A 24266-nucleotide genomic window follows, 5' to 3' on the forward strand; every position below is an offset into this window, starting at 1 on the left:
AAGAAGTAGAAAAATATCAGCAAAGAAATAGAAGGTATAAACAAGAACCAAACGGAAATTTTAGAACTGAAAAGTACACTAACAGAAGTAACTGAATGGATGGACTTAAGAATGGAAGAGACAGAAGGAAAGAATTGGAGAACTAGAAGACAGCACAATGGAAACTACCTAATCTGAAAACCAGAGAGCAAATAGGCTGGGGGAAAAGGAGCAGAGCCTCAAGAACCTTTGCCACCATAACAAAAGATCACATCCTTGGAATCCTAGGAGAGGAGGGAGGGCTGAAAAAATACCTGAAGAAATAATGGCTGAAAACTTTCCAAATTTGGCAAATGGTATAAAACTACAGAGTCCAGAAGTCAATCAAATCCCAAACAAGATAAACCCAAAGAAATCCATGACAAGACACAGAGGTGAACTTCTGAGAACTAAAAAAAGAAAATATCTTAAAACAGAAATGACACTTTACTTATAAGAGAAAAATCAACTTGAATTACTCCAGCTTTCTCATCAGAAACTATGGAGGCTACAAGGAAGTGGCACATTCTTCAAGTACTGAGAGAAAACAACTGCCACCACACAATCCTATATCCAGTGAAAATATCCTTTAAGAATTAAGGAGAAATCACTACATTCTCAGATGAAGGGAAATGAAGAGTAGTTATCACTGGCAGACCGACCCTGCCGAATGGTAAAAGAAGTTCTCTAAGCAAAAGAAAATTATAAAAGAAGAAACCTTGGTAAATCAGAAGAAAAAAATAAAACAAAACACACCAGTGGGGAGGGTATAACTCAAGTGGTAGAGCGTGTGCTTAGCATGCTTGTGGTCCTGGGTTCAATGCCCAGTACCTCCCCTAAAAATAAATAAATAAACCTAATTACTACCCCCCTCCAACAACAACAACAAAAAATATATTTCTTAATTTCTAAAAAAAAAAAAAAAAAAAAGGTACACACACACACACAGAAAACAAAACACACCAAGTGAAAAATAGGTAAATGCAATAGTCTTCCTTTCTCCTCTTGAGTTTTCTAACTTATTTTTGACAGTTGAAGCAAAAATCTTAACACTGTTATGGCTCTAAATGTAAGCAGGAGAGATAGCTAGAAAAATTATATTTCAATAAGGCTTTCTCTCCCCCTAGAGTGCTCAAAACATAAAAGGTCTGGGAATAATCATGTATCAACCAACAATATTTCTGCATTATGTTGACATCATTCCCTGCTTATCAATCGCCTTTCCGGTGATCTGCATCAAAGAAAGAAACAGTGCAGAATAGACTGTGGATGCCATCAACACTGGTGGCATTTTCTTTTTGGACGAGGTTACTGGGTATGATGCCATAGTCACAGAATATCATGACGATACTTCTGTACAAAGATGGAGCCACAGAATTTCCAGTAAGAGTTCATTGTTAACAGATCCATGCAACTTGCCTTAGTTCTGTCTTGTTAAGAATTTTTAAAATAAATTACGGGGCAGTGGGGGTGGGGAGGGTGGGGAGGATATAGCTCAGTGGTAGAGTGCACGCTTAGCATTCATGAGGTCCTGGGCTCAATCCCCAGTACCTCTCATTAAAAGGTAAATAAATAAATAAACCTAAGTACGTCCCGCTCACTGAATGAATGAATGAGTGAGTGAATGAATGAATGAATGAATAAATAAATAAATAAATAAATAAATAAATAAATAAATAAATAAATAAATAAATAAATAAATGGTGGCTGTTACAATTTGCAGAAGTCTCAAAACAGGAAGAGATCACAATAAAAATAGGTAAGAAGCAAAGATTCCAAACAGTCTTACAGGGAAGACGCTCAGATCCAACAAGACAAATGGCACCACACAGTATATGTGGTTTTGCGCCTTGGCCAGAGCTATTTAAGCTGACTTGCTGTACCTTCCCTGGTTGCCAGAAACACAGCATCATTGTGTTTCTCCTACCTAATGTCACCCTCAGTCTTTCCAAGAGTCAAACCACTAATGGCTGCTTTCTCTGCAACACTGCACTAATAACGTTACTGAAATTATTATTTTGGGGAATATGTTGATACACAGCACAGGGTTTCAGAAAATGTCACTATTATTTTTTACAAAAGGCAATAAAGTGTGACTCACATCCATGGTCTTCTTGAATTGTAAGCTCTTTTGTTTATGGACGGCGTCCATTACGAGCTCCGTCTGTGAAGAGAGCACAGGCACTGTGAATAATCAAAACCACTGTTAACACCAGCTTATCTTGAGGGCAAAGTGTTCCGTGTGGATTATCTCAGCCGCTCGCAGCCCAGAAGGTGGATGTGCTATTTACTGTTACTCCCATTTCACAAACAAGGAGACTGCAGCACAGAAAGGCTGAGCAATTTGCCCAAGGTCTTATGCCTTAGAACCTGGGTGGCCACCATTAAGAACCACTGATCACCTTAAAGTGGCCTCATCTGGAGGAAGTCTGGAATCAAGGAATTTAGGATTCAAAAAGAGACTTTAAAAACTTTTGTTAAGCACCATTTGTATGTTAAAGGGGGTCTTTATTCTGTAAGCCCAAGTCGGCACAGTTAAGTTAGGGACTCAGAAACATTTTTTGTGGCATCCATCAGTGACACACCCTTCACCAGCCCAAGGAGCCCAGGCAGAATGAAGGGAAGAAATGCTTGTGGGACAGTTAAAAGCAGCTGTTTCCCTACTCTCTGCCCTATCTGATCCAGGAAACGTAAGCTACTCTGTCGAGGCCACTTGGGAGCAATTTCTTTGCTGTGGTTGTGATGTTAATGCTTATATTAGTCAAAATAACGGAGCTAATAAGACAAATGTACCTCTCAGACATCACAGTAGCTCCCATTTATCAAGCATTATTATGCACTAAGCAACTTTCATGCATCCCAACAACGGTGAGTACTCACCCCCATTTTCTTGACAATAAACTGAGATGGATCAATTTGCCCAAGGTAACACTCTCAGTAAGCAGTAGAGTTGGGATTTGGGCACAGCCTGACTCCCGTGCCCTTGTTCCTAATCATTACCCTAAACAACCATTATCCTTATGAGAGCTTTATAAAGCCAAACGGGTGTATAAAAGACCAAGAGATGCAACAATTCACAATGAGCTATGGCATTGCTCTTGAACAAAATGACATAATGCAAAACAATATTGAAAACGATATTCAAATGTTTCTCTTTCTTCTGGAAAATTAAGTTTTTGTCTGTTATCATAGCACAGATACATGGATGGAAATTTTATTATATTTTATTACCCATAACACAAACTAGGGGGTCAAAACAGTCATCTCTGCTATAAAGTGGAAAAAAGCAAGGGTCGGGGTGGGGAGGAAGGAGAGATGTAGAAATGACCCAAATGACCCTGCAGTGAATTACTGACATAGCCACTGAGTGATCTGTCTGTCTGCCTGTCTACCCACACTCAGATTGTACTCTGAAAACTGAAAGTGAAGACTACTGTAACCAAGGAGTTTCCCATCTTTGGAGATCGCTCTGCCACAGGCGGAACATTCTGCAGGGATCGTCCCAATCTCAGAGACAAGCATGATGTGGGCGCCAGAGGAGAGAGTGACTGACCTCGTGCTGTCTTGGCCAGGCTTAGCACACTCTGGGCTGGGGCAGGAACCTCAGCAGCTAAAACATCGAGAATCCTGAGAGTGTTTCTGAAGATCCCTCTCTGCCTGCCAACCTCCAGGGGTGACAGCCTCCTCTCCTTCCACCCTCACCTACTCTGCCTTTCACTCTGCTGGCGTTAGCTTCCTCCAGGAGGCCTCCCCAGGCCCACAGATTGGGTTCAGTGCCCCCCCTGCATGTTCAGTGGGTACGTTCACGCCCCTACCTTCTAGGGCTCATCACACTTTGTCGTGATTACTGTCACGGCCGTGCTCCACGCTCAGTGGGGCAGGGGTGACCCTGTCCATGCTGTCCACCACCATCAGAAACATGACTTGAAAAAGCGAGTACACCATAAACTTCTATCAGCCATGCCATCCGCACCTCCCTGCCCCAGTTTGCCGAAAGAAACCAACTGATGGATTTGATTAATTTCCAAGAAGTGAAAGACCCACATGTGCAGGGTTTGACCAGTGAAAATGACAAGTTAGCACCAACACATTTTCTCCCAAAGTTTGATTCTTTTTTTTAAGTATCTAAATACAGAAGTGGCACAACCCAGAGTTCATTGTGACACAAGGAATTATTACAAATTTATTAACAAACTTTGGACTTCAAGCCCAGGGGGGTATTTTCCTGCTGTCAAGGGCACAGAGAATGTAGGGAGCTTGGATGACAGCGGCAGAATGAGCCCGGGCTCCTCGATTGCTTAAGACAATTCGGAGCACGCTCTTCCAGCTACAAGAACTCGGTCTTTGCAACGTGCTCGGAGGGGAAGTTTCAGAAGCCTTGCAAAATAAACAAAACTCTCCCTGAAATCACTAGGGCAACCCCAGGCCACTTGAAAATGTGAGGAAATGACCCTCTTCTCCTCTTAGTGGAAATCATGTGTGCACTCTGGTTGTCTCAGGCATTTTGCTTCTGAAAAAAATTGTAAATCCTCTGAAGAGGTGGGGAGGGCTGGTCAAGGGAGCCAGAAAGAGTCTGACCATCCAATGGATGCATGTGCTATATGTATTATTTCTGCTCTGAAAAATACTTTGGGCCAGATGCACCCCTCAAACCTGATACATGAAGCTTGAGGCTTTGTGAAAACACCTGACACAGTGTTCCTTAAATGTTACTTTCTGCCCTTCCTTCCTAGACGAGGCCCAGCTGTCTGAGTAGCTCATGAAATGACAGTTGATACGAGGCAGTCAGGCTCTTGAGATGCAGCCACCCACTCCAAATGCCAGGTGGCCACCAAGGAGGCTGGAATTAGATACTGAATTAGAACCACACACAGAGTTGCTGAGATTGGGGTATGAGTAGAACCAGCTGTTTATTAGATACACACACTGCGGACAATGACTTCCAGACAGTAAAGGGCCTGGAGGAGGAAAGGTCTCCAAAGAGTCCATGCAGAGCTCTCTGGGGAAACCTGGGTGAGAGAATGTTTGGATGCCAGACAGGGAAGAGCTTATCCCCCAAGTGAACGTCATTCAAAACATGGAGACCAGACATAAAAAAGAATTTCTGGAAGGGCCCTACCTGGCTGCCAAGCCAACCTGAATGTTCAAGTCTTTTAAGAACAAAACAGGAGGGATTCAGAACAGTGCCTGTCTAGCCTAAGAACATTTTAATATAAATCTAGACTTCTTTTCTTGATCCTTATAACTTCCCAGATGTTTGTCAGTTTTATTAACTCTCGCTCACTTCCAACTCTTTCCATGTAGTTGGCCAGTGTAAATTCCATCAACAAAAAAGAGCCTGTGTACATGTGTTTTGAAGCCAAAAAGGACTTGAATTTCCCAGGGCCTCAGTTTCCCTGTTCATAAAATAGGGTGCTTGGACAACATTATGGTCTCCAAGGAGAATGTGAGTCCCCTCCACTCATTACCCTCCCCTCACTGCCTTGTCCAGGAGGAGCGGTGTGGTCTGGGAGACACCAGCTTGTCTGTGCTAGACCCTAATGAAGACAGAGGCTTTCCAGTCATAGTCTGAAGAGGGGCAGCAGATCTAAAGAGAGGAAGGCGGCTGGATCCCTGGCTCCTGCAACAATTAAAAAAAAAAAAAAACAAAAAAAACTGGCCTGGTGTGTGAACAGGCACAGAGGTAACACGGTCTAGACTGAGTAGCACATGGTTCCCAGGTAAATAATCTTGTAGGTTCCCAGGTAAATAATCTTGTAAGTTCATGGAAGAGCACAGTTGCTTGAAGGTGGGAGTTGAGCCAAAGAGTTTAATGAACAAACAAGTCTGGAGTTTTCTGCTGGAAGAAAGGCAACGTCTTAACACACATGCAAACCCAACCTTTTTCCGTTGTGACTTTTGCTTTTCCCTGAATTCTTCCATCTTCCTGGCCTCTTCTCTTAGAGTCTGTGCAAGCTGAATGTGACTTTGGGCCACATTGTCAACTTCTGCAGGAAGAATATAAAAATAAGTAATTAAACAAACAAGATCTACCCATGTCTGAATTCAAACATACAAAGCTATACAAAAATTTTAAATATATACAAAACACTTGGGCAAGTGGTTAAATTATCTCACTTGGTCACCAACATTTATTGAGTCCTTCCATGAGTTCAGCATTGCCCTGGCCACCAAGACCAAGCTGGCAAACCTTTAGCTTAGCTTCCTACCACTAACTGCTAGTAACCTAGTGTATGTCCAGGGCCAGGGAGAAACTCACGGAGCTCGGATGCTGGGACGCATTACTAACCCCACTACAATTTCAAATTCAATCCTGTTTCTCATTAGACGACTTTAAGGTTCTTTCCACGTCTAACATCTCATGAGCCTGTAAGAAATTTATCTCCAGAGAGAGAGATTATTGGTGTTTTCCCCTTATTTTCTAAGATCTTTGCAGTGAATGTGGCATACATTTCTATCAAAGAAACTGAAAATTTTTACGTTTCTTGTTCTAAGAAGAAAAAGTTGAAGATGGCATTAAAGCTAGAAAGACCGACAGAAAAACTTTTAAACATCTGTGTGTCAAAATAGCCTTGAACAAGGTTAGAGGATACATGACAAACTGGAAAAAATATTTGCAATTTATATAACAAAGTGTAAATAGCTATATTAAAAGAGCTTTCACAAATGTGTGTGTGTGTGTGTGTGTGTGTGTGTGTGTGTGTATTACAGTATAAAAAACTGGTTAAAGAACATGAAGTTTTTTAAAAGATTGGCTAAATGGCCAGTAAACACTTGAAAAATGTATTCAGCCTTGAAACTACTGGGGAAAAAAAAGACAAAACTTTAAAACTGAGAAGTGTATCGCTTTTTACCTTTCAGTTTGGCAAATTTTTTAAGGTGTAAAAATTCTTGGTATTGGCAAGCATGAGGAAAAACAATGCCATTGGTGGGGAAAAAAATCAATATAACCTTTCTGGAGGAAATGTGGCATTTTTTAGAATAAAAAACTTTAAAGGTAAGAGTGAGGCAGATCTATGCAAATATTAACTAGTGTATATAAAAGAGATAAACAAGTTCTTCTGTACAGCACAGAGAACTTATAATGAAAAAGAATGTGAAAACAAATACAAGTATGTACATGTATGATTGAAACATTATGCTGTACACCAGAAATTGACACAACATTGTAAACTGACTATACTTAAATTAAACAAAAGAATAAAAATAAATTAATTAATTTTTTAAAAAAAAGAGTGGGGCAGATCTACATGAACTGAAATGGAAACACAGACATAAGTAATTATAGAAACATTTTAAGTACAAACTGGGCCATGTTAAAGTCCTTAGCTTAGAAGCACCCAGAACAGAAAGCCTTAAAGGCAGTTTCTGAGGAACAGGCCTGGGGATACTAGAATCAGACAGGACCCCTTGAAGACCAAAGTGCCAGGGCCTCACCCTGGGTTTCAAGTGTGAGAACCACTGCCCTAAATAAATCAAATACACATCGTGACGTGTTAGGTGTGACGGCTCTCCAGCTCATTTCAACTCTGCAGAGCTATTTCTCACCTGAGTGGTTGCTCTAATTTTTTTTCACCCAGTACAAGATTGCTGGTCAAATTAAAAACCACCTTTGATGACAGACATAGAACTTGCCAAGGACAACAAATGCTTTTTTAAAGAATCACTCACGCTGCTTGAAGACTTCAAGGGCGCGCCTCAGGGTGCTGAAAAAAACAAGCATGTGTTACAGCTTCAGTTCTGGAAATTGGCTTTGCAACCTTATTATGATGCCATTGCATGCTTCTCTCTGCTCACATCTTAACTGACAGCCTATGGTCTGATCTTTGCCTGTGAGCTTGAGAGACAGCCAAAGATCAAGACTTCTTCAATCCAGTTTCCCCTTTTTTTACTCTCTCCATCCCAGCTACAAGCATCAAAAATGCTTCACTGTCCACTTGGGTGAAGCAAGATGCCAAAATTCTTTATGCTTCGATTCCCCCAGTGATAACATAGGACTTAAGGTCCCTTTCTCATAAGAATACCAGTCATCCTTCAAAGTATGGTAGTTAGAAATATGGATACAGCCAATAAAGGAACAATTCAAACTCTGGCTCCTGATCACCCCCTTTTTCATCCATTCATCAATTACATACACTACGAGCGCATAAACTATGGGCCAGGCATTGCGTGAGATCTTGGTGACTCGATGGTACAAGGCAGACATCACCCCAGAACTGAGGGTCTTAATGCAGGAGACAAAACAATACATACATCTTACAGTTTCTGGGGTGAAAACCATGACTCATTTTTCATACTTTCTCCAATCTCCCTCTGTCATAACCCATGGCTCCTCCCCATTTATAGCTCCCCCTTGCCCATGGTTTTAGTTTTCCCTCACCCTACACTTCCTTAATTAGGCCTCCTTCTGAGGTCGCGTGGTTCTGGGGACTTTCTTGCTCATTGCCACCTTCAGGGAAGCAGATCTCACCAGGCTCACTCCAGCCAAGTAGGCGCACTCAAGCAGGAGTGGGACTTTGTGAATTCGTGGTCTCCTAGCCCCCAGCCACAACAGCATAGGACCATGGGTCATATTCTATATGTACACATGTATGTGGCAAATTCTGCTATTTTGCAAACTAAAAACCCTTGTATCTTCCAGCTGGCCCCTTCTTTTAGCGACACCTCATTTCTCCCACTCGATTTATTCATTCCCAAACAAAGGGTTCTTATTTCTCCCTGACTTTTCTCACGTATACATTCCCAATGATTACAAACACCTCAAGCAGAGGAAACATAAATGCACATTCTCCATACACTTTACCCAGCTTGTGATACAATTTTTCAAGGAACGCAATGCGCTAAGGAAAGTGTCCATATCCAAACAAATGCACATAGTCCAGAAGGGTGGATAAGCACCACTGGAGAGCGGACTTAGGACCAGAATTAGCGAGGGAGAAAGATGCCTACGGATACAACAGGAAGTCTTCCCCGACAGTGAGCTGTGCAGTTGGAAAGTGACTTATAGATAGTCTGTTCGGGGTCTAAAATTTTTCTCCCAGCCTAAGTGACTGCCTAAAAGGCCACTAAAGGATCAGCCCCAAGCTCCCTTTAGTCTGCCATCAGCTTTGTTGTTCCACGACGCCACCTTCATTTCCCACGTTCAGAACCGGGTTACACCCCGAGGGTAGAGTCTGAACCTCAGGGATGGTGTTCCAGCAACATCCATGTCCTCTTCTCCACGGTGTTTTCCTTAACGGTGGGAGAAGGAAGTGTCCTACCACCCTTTTGGTAAGCATGTTGCCCTAAATTCTAACCAGGCCCATCTGAAGCCAAAGTCTCTCAATGTGATGAACGAGGTAAAAAATCCTGCTTCATCTGTGGATGAGCAAAGTTGTGCCCCTCTTTTAGGGTAGCTTCCTAAAGGCCACCCTGGAGATGACAAAACAGAAGTACCCAAACGGCCTGTCACTTCAACCCTGGAAACACAGTCCCCGGGTCTCCTAAGCTGTTGCATCTTCCTCTTGAGGCAGACTCTTCGAAGGAAAACCAACAAGTTTTGCCACAGAACAGAAGAGTATGGTGCTAGTCTCTTTCTACATTCACTAAGTCAGAAGTACAAGAATATAAGAAATATTGGGGGTAGGGTGTAGCTCAGTGGTAGAGCGCATGCTTGGAATGCACAAGGTCCTGGGTTCAATCCCTGGTACCTCTGTTAAAAATAAATAAGTAAATAAAATAAACCAAATTATCTCCCCTACCAAAAAAAATTTTTTTAATTTTTAATTTAAAAAAAAGAATATAAGAAATATCATTTGGGGTCAGACTCATTCTACTAAATACCTTTTCCAAGATCCACCATGTGAGAGAATATGGCTATTTTCCACTGCATTACCTTAAAATTTTTTGGATGTCTTCCCAAACGGCTTATGCTTTCTTTATAAATAAACAAGGTTTTGGATCAATTGACCCACAATATGCCTTGAAATTATCTAAACCCTCCTTGAATGACAGTGGAATTTACCTAAGTCTGCACAGTTTTGAACATGGAAACGTTTCACATATTCAAAACACGAACCTAAATCAAGCAGGGAAAGAAAACAATCTTTAAAATTTAAAACAAATAAATGTAACTATGTATGAAACTGTTTACATAGACACACAGAGGAAATAAGTATTTTAAGTGACCTTAGTACACAAGTATCCTCAGCAGGATGTCAGGTCAAGAGGAACCACAAAGGAATGTTAAGTTTCATTTGGAAGTTTTACTGTCAGGAGCAGTAGTAATATTATTTTGAAACATTCTCGTATATATTGTACAAAGCAAATAATTATGCTAATATTGTCAGAAATCAGTATTTTTCAGTGCAAGAGTAAATGAATACAAAAATTAGAGAAGTTAAGTGAACTTCAAAGTTAAATGAGAATTGGAAATGTCAATATGAATTCATGCTTTTAAATCAGTCCCCTGAAAGGACCTAGAAACTGTGACAACTCTGTGACAGTGATCAACTCTAGAACTCAAGAGTTTCATCTCTAAATATGGTTAATCACTAAAGGGAACCAGGTATACTTGGAGAAATAGCCGACTCCAGGTTTAAATTCACAAAAAAATTATATTAAGAAAATATGGCAATGATGAGTCATTGTTAAATCTGGGTCATGGGTATATACCCATTCATTACGTGTCTTTTTACTTTTCTTTCTTTCTTTTTTTTAACATTTTTTATTGATTTATAATCATTTTACTTTTCAGTGTTTTTAAAAATTCCATTTAAAACGTCAGAAATGAAATATAATGTAATCAATAAACAAATTCTCCTTGTACTAATGCCTAGGGTTTTTTTAAACACCTTTATTGTGGAATGATGCCTGTACAGTGAACTCCACATATTTCAGATGTGCACTTTGATGAATTTTGATAGATGTGCACAGCCATGAAACCACCACCACAGTCAAGACAGCTAACATTTCCATCAGTCTGAAGGTAACAAGTGTTTTAGGCTTCTGTAACTACTCATATCTTAAATATCTCCCATGTTTTCCTCCTTCAATAATCCAGTGCTTTGCTTTGCAGACTAGGATGAATGTGTGTGTGTGTGTGTGTGTGTGTGTGTGTGTGTGTGTGTGTGTTGAAAGCAAGAGAAGGAGCAGGGCAATGTCTTGTCTGCTGCCCGTGCTGTCTCTGACGGGACACAGTCCTCGGGGAAGTCCTGCTGCCATCCACAGGACAGCCAAAGCAGTGTGCAGGTCTGCATGTGGTGTGATTACATCTGCAGAGACTCGCAAAGGTCTGCCTACACCGTTTCCTCCGTCTCCCTCAATAAGCTCTGGGGAGAAGGAATCTAGAAGTTTCCATGTCAGTAGGACTGGCTACATAATTTGTGAGACCTACTGCAAAATGGAAATATGGGACCCCTTGTTTATAAATTATTAAGAATTTCAAATAGTGACAGCAAAGAGCATTAAACCAATTGTGAAGGCTATCTAAGCGTGAGATCCCATAGGACTGCCAATGAAGCTACACACAGATACGAAGGAGTGAGCTCCTAGAGTAGGCACCATGTCTGGCCACCTCTGTGTCCTCAGCGTAGTCAGTGAATGATAGGAGAGTAAATGATTGTGGTTTAGAAATACCACATTGGTGGTGAGAACTATAAAATGGTGCAAAGACAGTCTCTCGTAGTTATCACAAACTACGTGTGTGTGTATAATAAAGCAAGACTACCCTCTATTCAATTTCTGGTATGGGGGGGAGGGTACAGCTCAGTGATAGAGCGTGTGCTTAGCATGCATGAGGTCCCGGGTTCAGTCCCCAGCACCTCCTCTAAAAATAAATACATAAGCCTAATTACCTCCCCCTCCAAATAAATAAATACAATTTTTTTAATTTCTGGTATAAAATGATATATAATTCTACCTACAACTATACGTAGGAAAGGTCTTCAAGGACAATTTAGAGAAAATGAATGGTGGGTTGGGGCTTCATAGTTTGTTTTAGCTTCCTATTTTTCTATATATTTTTCACAACTGAAAATAAGAAAAATTATTTTTTTTTTACCCAGCACAGTCCACCTACTAGCCAGCTCTGTCTGCTGAAATGATGGGCCCTCTAAGCAGTACTAGCCAACCTGGAAGCCAGAAGAAAACGTGGCACCTACTTGGTCTCAGACTGTCCACAGGGCTTCTTCCGAGAGAGGCTGAGCAGGTCTTTGCCATATTTCTCTTCAATTGATGCCCTAAGGGGAGCAGAAGAGAGGGTTATGTTCCTTCTCAGGGCTGACTCTTGGTTAAGACACATGGTACCTCCCTTAAAGGCAAAACTGTGCAAAACAGAAGCTCAGATATGACAACATTCTCTAAACGCAAACTCTCTCTAAGTAACAGGGAAGAACTGTAAAAGGCCAGTGGCCTTCACCTCTAAGGTTATGTGGGTTCACCTTGTTGCTGCGACTGTGAGCAACCCCCTCTGTCTGCTCTAAGACCATGCGAGTGAACTCTCCCTCATGCCCTTCTGATCTCATACAGCCTTCCCTCGCTGCCACACTTTCAGCAAGAATCCTGGTTTCCTCTGGCCTCTACTCCTCTTGGATGCTATTTCTAAAGTTTTCGCCAACTCCTGATAATATAAAGTGAAGCCCACCTGACATTGACTCTAGTTATAAAAAAAGGATGCATTTTCACTCGCTAGAAGCTATTTATACCTTTCGGAATCTCTGTTCACTATTTCTACATAAAAATTATAATACTCTACAATAAACATTTAATATTTTACATGCAAAAAGACATTAAGGCCATTTTCATTTACATATATATATATATACACACACACACACACGTGTGCATGTATTTTATCCTTGGAGAATTATATCCATTAAGATTTCCTGATAATCTTTTGTGGCTTCCAGGAAGAGAAGTTAATTCCTTTCTTCTAACATTAAGGCACCATGAATCTGAACTCACCCCAGGCAGCACCCGATCCCCGCGGAAAGACAGATAAGCGCAGTCAGCCCTCCCCATCCGTGGGGTCTGCATTTGCAGATCCAACCAACTATGGGGATGAAAAATACTTGGGGGGAAAATTCCGAGAAAGTTCCAAATAGTTTGCCACGCCTGCACTATTCACACAGCATTCACTCTGTATTAGGTATGATAAGTGAACTAGAGGTGATGTGAAGTATACAGGAGGTTGTGTGTAGTTGATACACAAATACACGTCATTTTATGTAAGGGACTGAGCATCCATGGATTTGGCATTCTCAGGAGTCCAGGAACCAATCCCCTGCAGATGCTGAAGGATGACTATAATGAGCTCCAGCAGGCACGATGGTGGCCTCTTTGGAGAAAAGAAGGCATTTTGATGAAGGTAAAACTACAACCTTGTCCTCCTGAAATCAGGGGACCGACCATGTGATTGGGAGGGTGTTTCCCCAGCAAATGGGAATCAGTGGTGCCTGTAGCCAATGAAGGAATTGCTTAGACTTTGCAAAAACCACCCCTGAATAGGTAAGCCTTTGCCTGGATCACCCTCCTACCATCTATCCAAATTTTTCCCTCTCATCTGTTCATCAGTTTGTCATTTATTGAACATCCACTGTGTGTCAGGCATCATATTACTGAGAGCCCAGAGATGACTGAAATACGAGGCCTGCCCAGAGGAGCTTATGGGTGAGGGACAGGGGTTGGGGGGGGGCTGTAAACCAATACCTTCATTTACTACCATGTAACAAGGGCCAGGACGAAAAAGCACCAAATGTATAGGTGACAGAAGAGGGAATACTAGTCTAAGCACTCAGCTGGCTACAGTCTCTTCACAAGCCCTCCTTGAAAATTCCAGCTCACTTTTACTCAAATTCCCAGATCAGAAGTAATCCGTGTGCCATTTCCTCATCACCGACCCACCGCAAATACTGTCAGATTTGACCTTTTCCATCAGGCCTGAAAGGGACCTCAGGCTGATTCCCAGCCCCGTGCTCCTGGCAGCCCCAAAGTCGGAGTGGGCGTGCAAATGAAATCCTTCTGCTATAAAACCTGACATTTAAATTTTTGCTCCTTTTTAGCAGATATGGCAATCACAGCACCTCAACTGAAGTCTGAATTCCTTGAGAAGAACCGCATTGTTAGGTCCAGAGGGGCTCTTACAGGATATCTAATGCAAGCCCTTCATTTTACAGAGAAGGAAACTGACACCGAGGAAGGTCTAGGCCCTTGATTAATATCACCACCGGCTACTGCGGATGCCTGGATCTGAAGAATCAGGCGCTCCTTCCATCCCTGTCTCCACTCCCCTTACAGGTCTCAGCTCCCAGCCCGCCCTACTGGGTGCATGTTATAGGTTGAGCTGTGTCCCCTGCCCACCCCACTCCCCCAGGTATGTTGAAGCCCTAACCCTCAGTATCTCAGAATATGATTTCACTTGGAAATGGGATCATTGTAGGTGTAACTAACTGAGGTTACACTGGGTTAGGATGGGCCCTTAATCCAATATGAAGATAATATGAAGACACAGGAGAAGAGTACCATGTGACAATAAAATAAGAAATAGGAGTTAGCAGCTGCAAGGACTGGCAGCAACACTAGAAGCTAAGAAAGAGACATGGGACAGATTCTCTCATAGAGCCTTCGCAAGACCATCATCCTGTGGCTTCTGGCCCCGAGAATCGTGAGAGAATAAATTTCTGTTGTGTTCAGCCACCCAGTCTGTGGCAACTTGTTACAGCAGCCCCAGGACACTCATACAGTACATCCTGGCTTGGCTGTAACTGGACCATAGGTTGCTAATGTCTAACGGGATCTGTCACTGCTGCCCTGGCAGTCGGTCATTCTTAAGCCCATCCTGAGAGACAGCTGTCGCACAGTGAGGACCCCAGAAGGCAAGCTGTAACCAGGATAGGTTGACCTCTCCCCAAAAAGGAACGATAGGGTGCAGAGGAGCTTGTGGGAAAAGCACAGAGCTCCAAAGCACTGGGTCTGGGGATCCCCCGGTCCATAGGCGTAGCTGCTAATTCCAGGCATAAAGAGGTTCCATAGGCACTCTTCCCTCTTCCCTGCTCAGGATTATGTTACAACACACAATTAAGAGGCTTGATTTGGCCACTAAGTACCTGGCAAAACCTCCTTTCAGAGATTATAGCCAGTCTTCTTAGGAGACCACTAAATCAAGTAGAAGAACCATTAGACATAGAGGTATAAAAGTCCTGGTTCAACTACTTACTGCCTCCATAATCTTGGGCAAGTAATTTAAACCCCCTGCTGAACCTCAGTTTTCTCATCTGTAAAATGGAGCTAACGCTATATTCCCTTCTTACCATCTAGGCTTAATATAACAATATTAGTAAAGAGCACCATTTAGCCACTACTTACTGGGTACCAGGTACTGTGCTGAACACACTGAGATGGTTACAGCAGAGTCCAGGGGCCAGCGTTCCTAGGTTTGAAACCAGCTCTATCCCTTATTACCTGTCTGATTCTAGGCAAGTTACAGAATCTCTCTGAATCTCAGCTTCTTCAACTGTAAAATAAGGATGATAAAATTTTCCATACAGGGTTATTATGGGAATTAAATGAGATGAAATATGCAAATTCCATGGTAGCCTATATCTAGTAAGCCTTCAATAAATGGCTATTAACATAATCTTATTTAGTCACCCTTAGCTACCCTCTGCAATGTGATTATCCTGATTTTATATTTCTCATCTCCTGCTCATATCAGGAGCTCAGTATGTAGTGTGTGGCCCCAGCTGGGGTTCTAAGGCCAGGAGAGTCCAGGGGCTTGGGCTACCAGTGACAAGACAGGTTCATTGTAATTGTTAACCAGTGGAAGATCTCAGTCTGGAGTGCTATGTAGAATGCTTCCTTAAAATAAAAAAAGAAGAAGAAGATGGGGAGCATATATCTTAACTGGTAGAGCGCCTGCTTAGCATGCATGAGGTCCTGGGTTCAATCCCCAGTACCCTCCTCTAAAAATAAATAAACCTAGTTACCTCCCCCCACCAAAATAAAATAATACAATAATCAATAAAACATAAAGCTCTTTTTAAAAAAGAAAAAAGAGAAACTTAAAAAAAAAAAAAGAAGAGAAGAAGTAAATTTGACCCGGACTTTGAAAGATTGGGAGAATTTACTTGGGTATCGAGGAGAAAGGAGGACATTCTGGGTGGGGAAATAATGGTGCAAAGGTGTAGAGGCAGAGACTTGCAAAGCATGCTCATTCATAAAGCTGTCTGGCTGGAAGAGAGAGAGTGGGTGTAATGAGTGAGAATGTACGGACCAGAAGGGAAAGGGAGGGTGAGACCACCTCCATGCTGGGAACAAGCTCATCCTCCCAGAAAGTCACCTGCCCTTCTGCCCACAGTTGGTGAGTCATTAATTAACACAGGGTCTGTTGCCATCCTTTGGAGCCACTGTGGATTCCCAATTTCTAGGTTCCCATGGTGAGTTACTTTTCCAACCTCACTGAAAGAGCTACATTTTCATGCAATGAAAATGGAAATAATAATATCTTGTGCAATTGATGTGCATCACAGGAGAATATTCCAAAGGCTTGTGCTGTACACCAGAAATTGACACAACATTGTAAACTGATTATACCTCAATAAAAAAAAAAAATTCCAAAGGGATGTGTAAACCTCAGTGTTACTGTAGTAATGCTCCTGGCACAGCTCAGCAAATGCTCAGTGTGTACTTGTTACTGTGTAGCTCTTCAGGGGTGGGCTGTGGCTGCCCTTATCAGAATCATCAGTATGCCTTTCCAGCCTATGGAAGGTACACGAGGCAAATTTACAATTTACTGATGGATCGTTTGTTACTTGCTGCGTTACAGTAAGTCACCCAGGACTTACTGGGGACCGGTCAGCTGCAGAGCACACACTGAGACATGGCCCAGGGCAATACAGATGTAACGAAGGCAGCATTCTGCCTGCCCCAGAGCTGCATGTGGCACTACATCTAGATTGCTCTATGCATCCTCAAATGAAGAGTAGGAGGATTTACTGCGATCCACCTGGTGCAACCAAGGAAAAGGATACCTCCTGGTTTCTGTAAGGGAAATAAAATACAACAAGGAGAAACGCAGTCTTAGTTCCATCTGGAGAATGTGGGGGAGGAAGCTCCCCTGGGAAGTGCAGTATCTCCCCCTTCACCTTGCTGCCCCCGGGCAGGTTGAGCTGCCAGAAACTCCAGAGAGGTCCGTGGTGGGACTTCAGTGCTTTTAAGGGCAGGGTGCAGGTCTTAAAACTACCACACAGGGCATGTTTATCTGCATATAATAAAAATTGTAGAAATGTATGTGATTACACTCAGTGAACAAAAATAATAAATATAATAAATAATGCACAACAGGCTGCTGGTATCTTTGCCCCTGTGTCTGTGTGTGTTTTCCGTCCAGTCCATATGGACGCCGGATCTGCCAGGGTTTGAAACCGACGCAGCTCAGTAAAGCAGTGCTCCAGACCAGAGGAGGGCATTTTGGCAACATCAGACTCGGGCCCAGACTCGGCAGACTGAGTCCCAGGTCCCACAAGCAGCCCACACCTGCGACAGCAGGAAAAGCTGGACCCCCTAAACCTAAAGAGGACTGCACTTCCTCACGCAAGTTAGCCCTGAACGGGACACACGAGCTCAGTGGCTCAGCACGCACACTGCCAGGAAAGGAGGCCCAGGGCCAGGAAGGTCACTTGCTCAGGGCCCTCAGGTCCCCACCCCCGGGTGTACATATCTGACACTCTAGCCTGACGCCAGCAGATTCTTCCCAAAATCAGAGCATAGGACTGGTTTCTTTTGCTATGAAACTCCTGCAGAAAAAAACAACCATATACTAGAAACACAGTAAAAAAAATTTAATAATTTTAATTTGCATATAGTTTCTCTTCTTGCCCATGTACGTTTGCAAAACATTTTAAAAGTGAGATCTTAGCTTTTGAGATCTGTTTGGACTTGTATTTTTCAACCTGTGGGTCATGACCCATTTGTCAACCATAAATCAATTCAATGGGTTATGACCAGCCGTTTTTAATTAAGTAGAATTGAATAGAACAATAGGGTAGTAATGTCTCATGAAACTTTAGTTTTATGCACATGTATAAAGGGTGATAATATAAAATGTACTTCCTACTGAGGGTTACAGTCAAAGCAACATAGACACCACTGATTTTCACCACCATCCCACCATCCCCGTTGCGTCAGGGGACCCTTGGATGGTCCTATCTGGACAGCAGAAGCTTTAGCCAACACCTCCTTCATGCATGTACAGCAAGGCTCTTTCATTTCCAGGAAAAAAAAAGTATAAAAGCCCTAACTGGAAGAGAAACACATAAAGCAAGGGACGTTCTGCAGTCTCTATGTCCCACACAGTTGGGGAAACTCTCGGGTGCTTGCTACTTGGTTGGAGCTCTTTTGAAGAAAGGAGGAAGCCCACCTCCAGGGCCTGTCAAGAGACAGGGAAGTTGTAACTTGGTGTCACCACTGTCAACCAGCGTGGGATAGAAGAGGGAGGCTGGTCCCTCAGTGGAGGAGGGGCGGTGACCAGCTCCATGCAGCCTGACAGTGGACAGACCCTTCTCTGTCCACCCCTCCTGAGACACACAGAGGGGCAGTGCTCGGCTCCCCTGGACTTTTGAAAGAGTTCAAGGGGAGGGGCCTCGCCATCTGAGCATGAGCAAGCAGTGCGAGTTTGATGTTCCCAAATGTTCTCTTGAGTAGAAAATAAAGCGATTTGATGGAACGCACTTCGATGTCTGTATCTCCAAGTTACGATTCTCACTCACTGCCTTACAAACAGCACCTGCTCATCAGTTTGGGTCCAGATCTTTGGCTCAGAATCCCCTAATGTACTCCTTTATCCAGAATCAGAGGGAAATGGCGTATTCCAGATGGATAAGACCTTCCACAAAACCAACTTACCCCATTAAGCATAGAATTTTTTTTAATCTTAAAGGAAGGGAAGGAAATAACAAGTTTATACTGTATGGCACAGGGAACTATATTCAATATCTTGTAGTAACATATGGTTAAAAGGAATACAAAAATAAATATATGTATGTTCCTATATGACTGAAGTATTGTGCTGTACACCAGAAATGGACACAATTGTAAACTGACTATACTTTGATAAAAATATATATATAAAAAATTAAATTAAATTAATAAAGGAAGGAAGGGTAGGGAAGGGAAAAGAAATCCTCTAAACCATGCCGATCCCCCCAGACCACTGCCCTCTGGAGGGCCATAACTGGCCCCTGCATCCTTCTCGCTGCTCCCTCAACCCAGGGATCCATGACCCAGGCCCTGCCCCCTTGTCACCACCCAGCCAGCCTGCTGTCCTCCCATAGATATCAGGACATTTCTCTGCCCACCAAAGCCCCCCAACTATGGAGTCGAGGGACCCTTCAAGGACCTCCTCCTCCCTTTCGGCCAGTCCTCTGCCATCTCCCCTCTCCCGTGAGGTCCTTCAGGATTATCCGTGTCACATAACTTAGTATTTTATTATATTTTGTTTGCTGTTTCATTCATAAATCTTCTCTCTCAAACGGGTTCCTAAGAGCTTTAGAACAAAGATATCATTTGCTTCCTGGGTATCATTTCATATCGTATAGCAGAGGGTCTTGGGAACTATTAAAAAAACAAACAAAACCAGCCAGTGGTCCCTGTCCGTGTGGGAGCGGTCTGCGCGCTCCGTCTCCGGAGAGAAACACACGCACCTTTCTTTTAAAAAGTCTTCAAACTCTTTGCAGTTCTTGCGGCCGTTGTTCAGATGCTGGATGATGCTGTCGTAGCCAACGGTGCTGAGGATGTCTGGGCTCTGGGGAGAAAAACAACCCTGTGTCAGCCTGGGGACCGCAGTGTCAGCAGCCCCGAGGCCCAGAGAGCGGACGGGGTGGGACACGGGGAAGCCGGCCGTGGGGAGTTTCTGAGACACTTTACCTCCCAGACACATGTGACCAAGAAGGACAAAAGAGAAGTTGGGAGTGCATGTAGCCATGGAAAAGTTCTTTAAATTATGCAACGAAAGGGCCACAAAACAGGAAGGAAGTGACAGAGGATTGAGAGGCACATGGATGAAGGAGATGGCCGGGCTCAGGGCCCCTCCCAGGGTCCCCACCATGCCCTGATCAGGGCAGACAGGGAGCCAGAACCCAACCCCGGCCCTCACAGGGTGACCCTTCATCCCACCAAGGGGAAACTCTCTCACACCAAACCGGGGTACATGGTGTTCCCTGTGACCAGAGCTTGACCCTGTCATCTCTTCCCACAGCCAAGAAGCCTGGTCTGAGGGTCAAGGGCATCGCTGAGCCAGGCCCCAAGAGTAGGGAGAGGGGCCGGCTTCCCACCGTAACAGGAAGGGGAGCCCAGCAGCCAGTGGGCTCCGCATTGTCTGGCTCCAACTTTTTAACTTTAAATGAGCCATTTATTCCTAGTTTATTATACCATGTGCTCTGAGGTTGGAGGAAGCTGCCTCAGTCTCCCAAAGCAGCAGTCCTCGATGCAGTATATTTTAAAAATCAAAGTCCCATTAGCTCCCCAAACCAACAAGCCAGGCGTTCTAAAGACAGCCCCTGAAGTGCCCCCATGTGGCTGATTCCCCGGTTTCCCCCAAGTGCATGTAATAGGTGGTCTGATCCAAACTCCAGTCCCTTAGGGAGGTTGGTTAGGTCGCCTCTGGGTGTGTCCTGGGGACCTTCGAAGTCACCACCTCCAGTCCAGCCCTCAGTTTGCTGAGGGAGGTGCGACTCTGCGACTGGGTGGGGTAGGGACCTCCTGAAGACAACTCTCTACCCAGCCCTGGACACTGGCCAAGCAGAATTGCTCTCTTCCATTTGCTGCCACTTGTCACGGCCTGGCTGAGCAGACAGGGGTCCCAGAGCGACCCAGCGGGACTGACGCTGATTTCAACCTGGATCCAGAAACTTAACTGACCATAACTCACACAGCATTTAAAAAAACAGATTATTGTAAGTATAAGAAACTTTACACATGAGTATATAAATAAATCTAAGTTAGAAATATGTTTAATTCTACAGGTTGTGGCTGTTGTTTGAGCCTAGTTTCAGGCCTTGGGAAGGAAGCCCAAGGAAGTAGCCTGCACCAAAGCCCCATTTCTCCACCCACCTGCACACACACTTCCGTTTTAGCCGTGCAAGCCTCGGACTGCCCCTGAAATGCAGTGCTCAGTGGCAACTCTAAGACGACGCTTACATTATCCCCTCCTGAATCCAAATGCAGCCCCTCACCCTGCACAGTTTCTGGCAGCCTTCCCGAGCAGCCCTAATGCTCCCTCCTCTGGGCTTTCAGAATGCCCAGCTCTGAGCTTGCTCTTTGGTGTCCCCCAGGAGAGTGGCCTGCTGTCCCAACACTCCTGCAAGGGCCCGCAGCTTCTTCCAAGTCTTGAACCACTCCTGCACACACACACACACACCAAAAATCTAGCTTAATATTATGCACACCAAAGGTCCACAGTATAATTCTGGGGGATGAAAATGTGAGTTGTGTTCCCAGCCAGATACATCAGAACAATGAACACAAAGACTCCAAAGGGAGTGAGGGGATGAATGGGCTCAAAGGGTCAATGTCCTTGCTGATTTGCAGACAGAAATGCTTTGGTCTTCCTAGAGAAGTACACTTGACTTCAAAACGGGGGTTTTCTTTTTCTTAATCAAGGGTGTGGACTCTTTGAGCTGGGCAGGGAGGGTGGCGCCAGACTAGGATTTCCTGGAAACAAACCTAATCACCAGGCCTCTTGGCCACCAGCCTTAAAAAACCAGAACTGCTGCTTCAGAGGAGTGACTGACTCCAGAGGCAACCAAGAAAGGAGGTCTCCAAGAGAAAACAAAGAATGCCCACGGCCAAGTTCAAAGTGGTGGGGGATTTGGCCCGGACCCTCCTTCCTATGCTACTCAGAGAGCACTGGGGAGAAGCTCTGACTGGCAGGAGTCAGAATAGGAGGGCAAAGCAGGAAAGAAAACTGTATGAGGACCAGGATGGTACCACAGACTTGCCGTCAGAAAAGGGTGTGCCAAACCCATAGCCCCATATCCTGCTTCCCAGTAGCCCTGATTCTCTCCCCTGGCTTTTCCCATGCTGGTCTCTCCCCTGTACACCAAGTGGGCAGTGTACATTTCTACCCCAGGACCTTTGCATGTGATTTCCCCATGATGGGAAGGGCATCTCCTCCTCTTCACTGAAATCCCACCTATGCTTCAGGGCCAATTCAAATCCCACATCCTCTCTGAAGTCCTCCTCAAATAATTTGTCCCACAGTCTCCTTTCCCTCTTTTGAATACCTGGAGTGTTGGATGCTGACCCCCCCCCCCATTTGGCTCTTAGTATCTCTTAGTATATTATTTTGCATCATTAATTAATATCTTCCAAAAATTAACTTTGTAAAGCACATCTGGATTACACCCAATCTTTATCACCCACAATAGCTTCCACGTTAATGGTGTTGAAGAAATGCCTGCTAACTGTATATCAACTACTGAAATGTGACATACTGAAATATGACAGCTCTTACAATCAGAGAGCCCATTGTTCACTTAGGGAGTCATTAAAAGGCATGTACACAAAACAAACATGTATGCATAAGGAAAATTAGAGACTAAAATAGAATATAAGACTATATAGAGAAAAGATATAATAAATGAGGTGGAAAAGAAAAAGTAGGCTAGGATCATCAGGAAAGAGAAGAAATAAGATTTAAATTGAGTCTTTTTTAAATGTCTGGGATTCAACAAGAAACTGGAAGATGTTTTAAACCAACAGATAGTGGAGGAAACAACACATCAGAATTTATGAGATGCAGCAAATAGTGCTTGTAGGGACACTTGTGGCTCCAAATGCTAATATTAGAAAAGAAAAAAAAGGCTTTAAAATTAATGATCTAAGCTCTCACTTTGTGGAGCTACAGAAAGAAGAAATTTAAACCTGCAGTAAGGAGAAGGAAGGAAATAAAAATTAATGGAATGCAATGAAATAGAGATGGACAAACAATAGAGAAAACTAATGAAACCAAAACTTAGTCCCTTGAAAAGTTAAATAAAATCAGTAAACCCATAGCTGTGTTGATCAAAAAACAAGAGACTGAAAGAAAAAACACAAATTATCTATGTCCTCAATCTGACAAAGCACATCTACAAAAGCCTACAGTTAACAGCTTAATGGGGAAAGACTGAGCACTTTCCTCCTAATGAGGAGGAAATCAGGCAAGAAAAAAATTAAGAGTGTACGAGCCGAGGGGGAGGGGATAGCTCAGTGGTGGAGCACATGCCTAGCGTGCACAAGGTCCTGGGTTCAACCCCCAGTATCTCCACTAATAAAATAAATAATTAAACCTAATTACCTCCCCCTACAAAAAAAGATTAAAAAAAAAAAAAAGAGTATATGTGCCAGAATGGAAATAGTAAAACTGCCTTTGTTTGCAGGCAACATGACTGTGAACATAGAAAATCTTAAGGAATTTATCCCCCAAATTACTAGAACTAATGAATTTAACAAGGTTTCAAGGCACAAGGTCAGTGCACAGAAATCAATTATATTGCCATACATCAAAAAAGTTAAACATCATTTACATGACATAAAAGATACAAAATACTAGGAATAAATGCTTAAAAGGTTATACAAGCTTCCTTCACTAAAAATTACAATGCATTACTGGTAGAAATGAAAATAAAAGTAGCTATATACCATGTTTGTGGACTGAAAGAGTAAATGTTGTTAAAACATCAATTTTCTCCACATTCATCTAGAGAATCAACATAATACCATCAAAATCCTGGAAGTTTTTTCTGTAGAAATCTGCAAATTAGCCTAAAACTTATGTGGAATTAAAGGACCTAGAACAGGCAAAAAAAAAAAAATTTTTTTTAAGAAAAACAGAGTTGGAGATTTCTTACCACCTGACTTCACAACTTTCTGGGAAGTTACAGTAATCAAAACAGTACAGCACTGATCTGAGGGCCAGATGAGAGGATCAATGGAGCAGGACAGAAGCTAGGAAGAGACACACATGCCTCTGCTCACGCTGCACACACTGCTCACATTGCTAACACTACACACACTGTACACTGCACACACTGCTCAAAATGCACACACTGCACACACTGCTTAAAGTACAAACACTGCTCACACTGTTCACTCTACACACAGTGCTTACACTGCTCACTCTGCTCACATGCTCACACTGCTTACACTTATCACTACAAACACTGCACACACTGCTCACATGCTCACACTGCTAGTACTGCTCACATTGTTCACACTGCACACACAGCACACTG

At 43.2% G+C, this 24266-nt stretch overlaps 1 protein-coding gene across 1 annotated transcript in view; it reads right to left on the reverse strand.

Moving 5' to 3' along the window:
* Window positions 1-24266, reverse strand: part of PSTPIP2 (proline-serine-threonine phosphatase interacting protein 2) — a 74588-nt gene that overhangs the window by 15962 nt on the left and 34360 nt on the right. The window contains exons 2-6 of the mRNA XM_032470443.1: window positions 19695-19795; window positions 12159-12236; window positions 7690-7724; window positions 5899-6005; window positions 2120-2182 (exon numbers count right to left, since the gene is read on the reverse strand). Of these exons, the coding sequence (XP_032326334.1) occupies window positions 2120-2182; window positions 5899-6005; window positions 7690-7724; window positions 12159-12236; window positions 19695-19795 (384 nt within the window). The remainder of the gene's footprint in view (window positions 1-2119; window positions 2183-5898; window positions 6006-7689; window positions 7725-12158; window positions 12237-19694; window positions 19796-24266) is intronic.

This window comes from Camelus ferus, chromosome 30 (assembly GCF_009834535.1).
Source record: "Camelus ferus isolate YT-003-E chromosome 30, BCGSAC_Cfer_1.0, whole genome shotgun sequence".
Taxonomy (NCBI): Eukaryota; Metazoa; Chordata; class Mammalia; order Artiodactyla; family Camelidae; genus Camelus; species Camelus ferus.